Below are 9,048 nucleotides of genomic sequence, written 5' to 3' on the forward strand. Positions count from 1 at the left end.
CCCAAATTTCGTTCTTCCCTCGTCCCATTCGAAGCCCTTCCTGAGCTCTTGGGAAGGAGGGCGAGAGAGAACCCTCTCCTAACCTCCTCCGGTCGACGCAAAAAATGGCTTTTTTTCTCCTTTCCTAATATCCGTGTTCTTTAGGGTTTCGTATTCTTCGATTTGTATATCCGCTCGCGAGGGACAGGTTTTCTGTGATCGTTGTGGGGTTTTGGGATCCACTCGGTGCGTCTTTCTTCCTTTCTTCCTTTCTTTTTCTTTTTTTGAATCTCCCCCGATGCTTTTCTTTCAACCCTTTTCATGCATCCCTTTCTTTTTAATAAATTAATCTTTGATCTGCAATTCACAACTACCTTATTGAGGATTTTTCGATCGAATATAGTCGTAATCTCGTCGCTCCCCCACCCAACCCCATTATTCTATTTTTCTGATTAATTTATTATAGGGTTTCATAATTGATGGGTTGCACGAGTGGTTCTTCTGGGATGCAAGGCTATACCTATCGATATTCTCATTGTGCAAGCTAGGGTTTTGCTGAATTCTGATGGGATTCAGGGCAAATTTAAGCATAGTAGTTGGTGAAGTGTCGGATTCAGCATCATGGATATTTTGCTATATTATTCAATTCCTTTTGAGAGGTATTATATGCTGTTTTCATTTCATCTTTAGGGTTGGAGATTTGTTTTCCTAAGGAGTTTGCACCGCTTGAGTTGGGAGCGTCTGGGAGATGGAAGAACAATTCATACTCCGGGTCCCCCCTTCTGTGTCCGAACGAATAGAACGCCTTTTCAATGAGAACGCTTCCTCTTCAGAAGACGGTTCGTTGGATTTGTCCTTTTCAGGTATTTCCCTGTGCCTATGCCTTTTATTTTCCATATTTTTAAAATAGTCCTGCAAGGTAATCTAGTTCACACCTGATTGTTGCTGATAATTGTCGAAGGGCTTGAGTTGCGTTGCAAACTGTAATGGTGCGCTTGTGGCAATCTCTTCTCCTTACCCATGATTCACTACTTTTCATGCAAATTTGTAGTCTTATGATGTACTTTTCATGAAGGCATAGTTGGAGATCACAAGACCTGCGTGTGAAAGTGATGGTAATTCCTATTTAGTTGACTAGGGCTGATGGGGTTTCCTGTAAGAAAATCTGTCACACTACCACTCTCTTACGACAAATTGTGCGGCCAATGGTGTGGACCTCACAGAAGGTAGTTCTGGAAGTTTTGCCTAGACAGATCTAGGAGAATGCTAACCAGTTCTAAAAAATGTACAGGAGAGAGCGAAGAAACCATTTAGGAGATCGAATTTTCTTAACCAGGACATATACCTCTTTGAGTGCAAGAGCTCTGAAATCCTGTTCATCTTTTCTCATATATTAGAACTTTTCTTAGCCAGAATATTAGGTCAACTGTAGCTCATGCATTTCAAAACTTGTCGAGAATTATGCAATATGATGTATAAATATGATTATAGTTCAAGCACAAGCATTATAAATCAAGATATAGGCGTTGCAATTGGATAGTTGATTGGAATAGGGAGGTTAATATGTTAGTCATGGGTTTGGGATGGGATAAATTATAGAATCTTGGTATGAGCTTCAGTTCAGAGGAGGTGATAAGGTTGCTCTCTGAAATAATGGATGGTGTGGGAGTTAGCTTCTGGCAATTTAAAGCTATTGCTAGTTGCAATCTGTCGACAGTTGCATGTCACATTGTTATGCTTGCACGAGAACTTGATTGTCATGTTCGTCTAAAGTAGTTCCAAGTTATTTTCCTTTGTTAAATGAGGTTAGTTCATCTTGACTTATTCAGAAGATTTCGTTATTATTGATACCATGGTAGTATATTCATCAGATGCAGTTTGTGTGTTTTAGACATTGCAATTTGGATTTCCCCCATCTTTAAAATATATGATCATTTTTTTAATTGCTTTGCATATTGTTGATTTCTTAGGCTATGTTTGGAAGCAAAATACCGTGGAATAAATATCAACTAAACCAACTATTTTGCCAAACAAGAGAACTTTATTCTAGTTAATGTGGAGTAAATTACTCCAGTCAAACTTTCCATTACCCTGGTAAACCTGGAATAAACTACTCTATTAGGAGAGGTGGATTCCTTTATTCCAGGATCAAGGCCCATTACTTATCCCAAAAATACCCACAATCCCTCTTCCCTCTCGCTACTTATCTTTCTCCCGAGATTTTTGCCCGCCAACATCCACCTTGCCGATCCCCTTGGCTAAAGGTTCCTCTGCGTCATGACTCTAGTGCCCTCATCAAAGGGATCACCATCATTGGCCATGTCTTCATTCTCTGCCATGGCATTAGCTAGGCCATCTGTGATTGCCACCAGAGATCAATGACGACGTTCTCATTGACATCAGGCCACCATTCATTGCAATCTTTGGATGGTAAAAGATGTCCGTGACAGAGGTTGAACCCATCATCCTTGTCACCCTTGATTGAGGCCATGAGTGATCACCCAAGATAGGCGATGTTTTCCTCAGCAGGACCGCCACTCACAGAATGTTTAGATGAGTGAGGCTTCATGACAGTTGAACCCATCATCCCATCAATGCCCCACATGGGACCATCATCATTGGCACACTAGGAAGGCAACAGGGTAGTCTATGCATCACCTTTGCCCTAGTGCTTTGACTACGTCCAAGTCTATATTTATAACAGGATAAAGATAATATGGTGCTCCCTCTTATATGTACTTCTTCTTCTTATTGGTTTGTTTTGTTTTGTTTTATTATTTTTTTCTAAGAAGTAGATATGTATGATGCCCAGTGATTGAACTTCGCTAATGGCTTGAACTTGTTTAATTGCATAGTGTTTACATTTTATTAGTATCATTGTATGTGAATGGATTAAAAAAAAAAAAGTTTTACTTATGTAATTATTATTTTTAATCTTAATCTTAAAGTTTCATGGTTACTATTGATTTTGTCTTTGATTTTCTAATAATTTCTTTGCCATGTTCTTAAATTCTAGTGCATATTATATTATTTGAATTCCAAGTAGAAATTGTTGCTTTTTTTTTTTGAAGTGATGTGGTTTCCAACTAAATCACAAGGAGAGATACTTGATTAGCAAAGGAAGTGATTCTAAACTATCAAAAAAGGTTATGTTTCACTCCTAAATAGATTATATTGAGGTAATTAGCCAAATAAAAAATTGACAAGAAAGAGCAGAGTGCTTGATTCAGCTCCTTTCCAAGGTTCCTACGAGATGATATATCATTATTTTTCTCAAAATAATATTATCATTGTCATAGCACGAAAATATAATAAGAGCATTTTGATTCTCTCTATTTATCCAATTTATAATAGAATGTGCTTGAAAAACTGTTTGTGGAGTGGAGCTTAAAAGAGGAAAGATATCTTAAGGGGTGAAGTTGTGGGGGAAGATAGTGCGGATGGATTGTGGACCTATTACTTGAGCATGATACGGGTAGAGATAAATATTTTTAACTACAGAGTGGTTCTACTTTAACCTCATAATGAGCCCTCCCAGGCACTTAAGTGTCCCTTTTACAGGGAATACCTTCCAATAATGTAAAGGAAGATTCAACCTATTAATGTTGTTAATGTAATTATCCATCTGGTTTTTCTTCTGGATGCAGTGACCTGTAGTTCATAATTTAAAAAGAAAATTTGGTTCCTTCTATGGTGTTCTAATGCCTACCTGTTCTTTTATCTTATGTTGTTTATGTTGCATCTTGCATGCACCAAGCATTTTCTTGTATGATGTTTGGTTCTGAGTTCATATGTTTCTTCTCTTGATTGTTTTTGTGAACTTCTAATAAGTTCTATTTCATGCAGAGGATGGAAGATCTGGTACTTTTATGATTGGCAATGAAAGATTTCCTGCCTCCCTCTTGGATCTTCCTTGCATAGTTGAATCTTATAAAACTTATGATGATAGTGTGTTAATCAAAACTGCTGATATTGGTCAGGTAATTGATGACCGTCCACTGTTTTGCATGGTTAAAGGTGGATTAGTACTTGAGCTATTTAAATGGAACAGATTATTACGTTAAGAGAAGAAGGCGATCCTGCTCCAGAAGGGATCGAGTACAAGCATGGCCTTACCCCACCAATGAGGGATGCTCGCAGAAGGCGATTCCGCAGAGAACCTGATCTTAATGTACTGTACCTAGGTGCAACTTTTGTCTATGATATTTTTGGTAGTTCTCACATCTTTTTGCATGTGCAGCCGGAGCTTGTCCAGCGGGTTGAAAAAGATCTACTCAACATCATGTCTGGTGGGACAGTAGAGAATATCCTTTCTGGATGATACCGTTGCAGAGATATCATTGCTTTTCATGCAACTGGGAACTTGTGCGTGCAGATGAATTCCTGGGAGGTCGTTTCATGCATGCATGCATGTGACCATTTGTATTCATTTTCCAGTGTTGTTCTCACCTTCTTATTCTCCAGCAGTAATGAACTGTGAACTAACAGTGCATTTCTTTTCAATTTGATTCCTGTTCCCTATCTGAAACACCTCTATGTCTTAAGTTCGGTTATATGTTAGATTTGAAATTTCCACGCACTTCTTTCCATGTAAGACGCAGATGTATCAATTATTTATGGTGAAATGGCTCCTTGACTGCTTCCTAGGTTTGCATGTTGAAATGGTTGGGCCTGAGGCAGGTGGTGAGCGCAAGAAAGATGCTCCGACGCCTGTGGCAAAGCCAGAAGATGTTCCTTTGGAGGCTGCTACTAATGGGGGCGGCGAACGCGAAAGAGGTGACTCTGATGATTCGCTGGAGCCTGAAAGTTAGGGTAGCAGGTACTGACTTGGTTGGTAGAATGTGCATTACTATCTAAGGCTTCTCATAGCTTTACTTTAGCCCTCTGAAGTGCATGATAGAGGTGCAAATTGTGCTGATCTCCTGCAGACTTTGGCTGCAACAACCGAGAGGTTGTAGGAAAAGGCCCCCAGCTTGTCCTCTAAAAGAGGCATGCTAAATTGGCCCATTAACTTCTATAAGGTTTTACAAGTGCTTATGCTGTCATGGAAAAAAACTCGCGTTAAATTCTCTTGGCCTGTCTTGGAACTTCAAAAACCTCATTTTGGAGGAGAATAAAACTGGTCCCGGGTCGCTTTTTTGTTACAATCCTACATTTTCTCAAAGGCAGTTCTCTTATAGCCCTTTTGCATTGGATAATGCCAATTTTTTGGTTGCCTGTATGAAGCTTAGCTAAAGAAAGAGGCTGTGCCATGCTTGTTGTCAAAGTAGCTGCACTAGCTCAAACCAAGATCCGAGCGCACGTTGTGCATGTGTTCTATGTGATAAAGGCAAGGGAAATAAATCTGATTATCGGGATATTTTATTTTTGATATTCATGCTAGTTGATTTTCAAAATTTGGTAGTAATTTTCCTTTCAAGCTATATAGGGTGATGATGGCCATGCAATTTCCTCAAAATTTGGCCGTGATGTTTATTTAGCCTTCTTGATATCTCCTACAGACTCGAGTTTCTGTTGAAGAGCTTAATCAATAGTTGCCGTTGCCAGTGGAGTTTCTGATGAGGAGCTTAACCAATAGTTTCTGCAATGCAGGGCAGTGAGAGATTAGTAAAACTTCCATCCTCTGTCCTGATAAAATCTTGATTTTCCCTGCTTCAGCTGACAATTAAAGTACATTCTTCTCAGACATCCACGACGGACTGGTTTAACATATAGGCAAATTCAGGGAGTAGACCATATCATCAATAGAATTGAATTTTAGATGTGGAAGACCTCGGCCATTAAAAGCATGTCTTGATCCTTAGCCATGTGGAGATGAATATCCTGCATTCTAGAAACCATTTGTGCTGCCTTTGTGCTGTTGAAGTTCAATTGCCTGTGGTTACATAGGAGATGCCAGGCTCAAAAAATCTATGCAACCTGTCGTCGGGAAAGGAAAAAAAAATCATTATTTCATGCCTTTGCAATGGTAATTTTGTATTTCTTCAAAGGGTGTCTATATGTCTATCAATCTTCTTGGGCAATTTTCTATACCATCTGACATCTTCCGTAATGGTCAAAATAATGACCAATTCTTGCTTAGTCTTAACCTTGGGGTGAATAATATGAGAAATAAAATAATTTCTTTTACGATAGGAGTTATCATTTGTCATGATAGAAAATTATGGATAAACAATAAAGTGGTGATGTTATTTTATAATTTCTCTGATTGCAGAATAAAATCTCATTTTCTTGACTCGATTTGAAGGCTCGAGTTTTAAAATTATCTAATTAGACGATAAGTAAAAACTATTAAATAATGGCCGTTTCTATAATATGAGTCCCTATAGCACGATGACAACTAAATAGCAGTTGTTATCTAAAACTCCATGGAATGCAACGAGGGACCTCCCAAATCACTTGAACAATAATCATAACATGATAAACTTTTGATGACCATTATTTTAAACCTTGCAGTTACCTTGGGGAAATTTAGTCGAAGAAATGGCATAATTAGAATAAAGAGGGTATTATTCTAAAAATCTGGATACAACAAAGCCCAAATTAGATGATGGATGAGACCACAGTAATGAGGAAGTCTAAAAGTTGTATGATTAAAAAATCAACATAAACAGCGGCAATGCTGAGTTCCTCGTTATCATGGTGGATGAGTAATCTACACAGGCAGCTTATTACAGTACCAAGAGATGCCTGAAGAAAATGAACTCATCAGCCCCACATAGATATCTATAAGCATGCATGATGTGATATTCCTTTCTTTTTCTATTTTCACGAGTTAATCAGGATTAAATTGCACCGTTCCGTACAGGATAAAAGAGTCACTCCACACCCTTCTCTTGTGATTACAAGCTGGGTTTAAATATAAGAAAAAAGTAAGATAAAAGAGAAAAAAACGGGGCTTAAAAGAAAGAGAATATAAGATTAAAAACCGATTTCGCTAAAGAAAAAGTTTTTACTGCAGTTAAATATCCTTTTTTTTTTCCAAATATTCCTACGAATATGTTTTTTTATATAAAAATACGTTTTTTGGAACTGCCATTCAAAAACGGGTTACTCATTGAAGAGAAAAAAGGGGTCAAGTAGGTGCATCGCAATTCACCAGTCACGGCAGCTAGCTAATCAATAATAACTAAAGAGAAAAGAAACCATAATCACATAAACTACCTGCAAGATTCAAACATCCTCTAGTTAGAAGTGAAAATAAGAAAAAGGTGCTCCGAGAAAGATGACATGGCTGATCGATTGATTTATTCGCAATATTTAAAATGAAACTCCCAAGTTTTCCGGCGCAGAGACCATGGCGCAGAGGATGAGGACGAGGGGGATGAGGTGGACCATGTTGTCGGCGAACCGGGTAGGCAGCGCCTCCTTCTTGGCGGCATCGGAGAGGGGGAGGTGGTCCACGTCATGGCCGGGGGACGATGACAGCCCCTTCCCTCCTCCCCTCGCCGTCATGCTCGTGTAGTACTCCTCCGACGCCCTTGACGTGCTTCCCGATCGCTGCATCTCCTCTCTCTCTCTCTCTCTCTCTCTCTCTCTCTCTCTTCTCTACCTTGCTAAATAAAGAGAGAGGAACAAGAGCGAGGGGAGTGAGTGGTAAAGATGAGAAGGAAGAAGAAATTTAGGGTTGGAATTTGGAAGGAGGTAGAAAGGGAGTGTTGCTTCTACAAACTTTAAAGTTTTGTTCTCTTAAAATTGCATAATTAGACCGACGAGGAACGACCTCGGCGGTAGGAGACAGCAAATCTTGCATCAGCCTGGGGCCAGCGTCCCTTGTGAGTTCGGGTTTCCTTTTGCCTTTTTGCTTATAAATGAATTTATCTACTCGTGCGACCGAGATCCGGATTCGCGGGAGTTTTTTCTCGGTGGATTGGATGCCGGCTGCGGCGGAGAGGACAAGGGCTTGAGAGATTGCATGCCTCCATTCCAACGATGCGTCAAATTGACCCACCCCACGCCCCACGGTCCCCACGGTTTATAGTTACAGGCGATAAAGTAAAAAATATTTGACGTCATACTTCCTCACCATCGCCGATAAACCCCACAAGACTCGCAGATGCTTGCATCGGTTAGTTTGAACCAGCGTTGGATTTAGACGGATAAAACTGGAATATTTTGGCGATGATAATGGAATATTTCAAATTAACATTACTATAATCTAATAATAATATTACCCGCTCTATTAAAATTCTACATCTAATATGATAATTCTGTATTGTAAGAAAAAAATATGGTATCAAAATAACTATTGTTATAACGTTAAGATAATCATTTAGTAATATAACTATTATAATTAAGATCATAGTATACTTATTTAAAAATAATAATTATTATATCATAATAATTCTAATTACAATTTATATATTATATAATAATAACAATAATTATATTATAATTTCTATTACACAATAGCTATTGGTCATTACAACAGTATATATTCTAAATATATGTTTGTTACTATAATAACACATCTAATTGTTATAATATCAAAATATTTTGTAAAGATATAATTACTATAGTAATTAACCAAATAAAAAATAGCACTATTATTATATTTCATAATGAAATGATGAAATAATAAGATAATTTTATATTACAGTGAAAACATATACAAACATGATAACTTTTTTTATAATGTTATAATATTCATTTAACAGATCAGAGTACTTATGCATTATTATTATTATTATTATTATTATTATTATTATTATTATTGCCGCTGTTATGATTATCATAATTATTACTATTATATAATAATAATTATTACTATAATCTAAATAATATTATAAAAAGAGCCAAATTATAGTATAATAATTATTTATTTATATTACGAAGATACATTTTTTATTACAATAATATATTTAATTAGTTTAATATCAATTTATATAATATATAAATATTATAAATATTTTAAAATATATTATTATTATTATTATTACAAAATAGTAATTACTATACTATAACAGCCTACCTCTAAGAGGGTAACCTTACTGTTTACAGGATTATCATCCCTCTTTCAGGATCATACAACCACCGGCATTTATGGTTTCAATTACAAACAACTAAACA

At 37.2% G+C, this 9,048-nt stretch overlaps 1 protein-coding gene across 6 annotated transcripts; it reads left to right on the plus strand.

Moving 5' to 3' along the window:
* Positions 1 to 5,590, plus strand: LOC103721202 (transcription initiation factor TFIID subunit 7-like). Of its 6 annotated transcripts, none has more exons than XM_088705181.2 (6): positions 1 to 225; positions 670 to 842; positions 3,826 to 3,959; positions 4,031 to 4,283; positions 4,627 to 4,798; positions 5,572 to 5,590. In XM_088705181.2, the coding sequence occupies exons 2-5, from the start codon at positions 728 to 730 to the stop codon at positions 4,788 to 4,790; spliced, it is 666 nt and encodes a 221-aa protein (XP_088561307.2). In that variant the 5' UTR covers positions 1 to 225; positions 670 to 727; the 3' UTR covers positions 4,791 to 4,798; positions 5,572 to 5,590. The 6 variants fall into 6 exon arrangements, with proteins under 6 accessions (XP_088561307.2, XP_088561306.2, XP_008809541.2 ...); XM_088705180.2 differs by lacking the exon at positions 5,572 to 5,590 and adding an exon at positions 5,481 to 5,496; XM_008811319.6 differs by lacking the exon at positions 5,572 to 5,590 and adding an exon at positions 4,908 to 5,126.
* Positions 5,591 to 9,048: the final 3,458 nt, after the last annotated feature.

Source organism: Phoenix dactylifera, chromosome 9 (genome assembly GCF_051530095.1).
Source record: "Phoenix dactylifera cultivar Ajwa chromosome 9, Ajwa_hap1_PhDact_Kaust_v1.1, whole genome shotgun sequence".
In the NCBI taxonomy this organism is placed as follows: domain Eukaryota; kingdom Viridiplantae; phylum Streptophyta; class Magnoliopsida; order Arecales; family Arecaceae; genus Phoenix; species Phoenix dactylifera.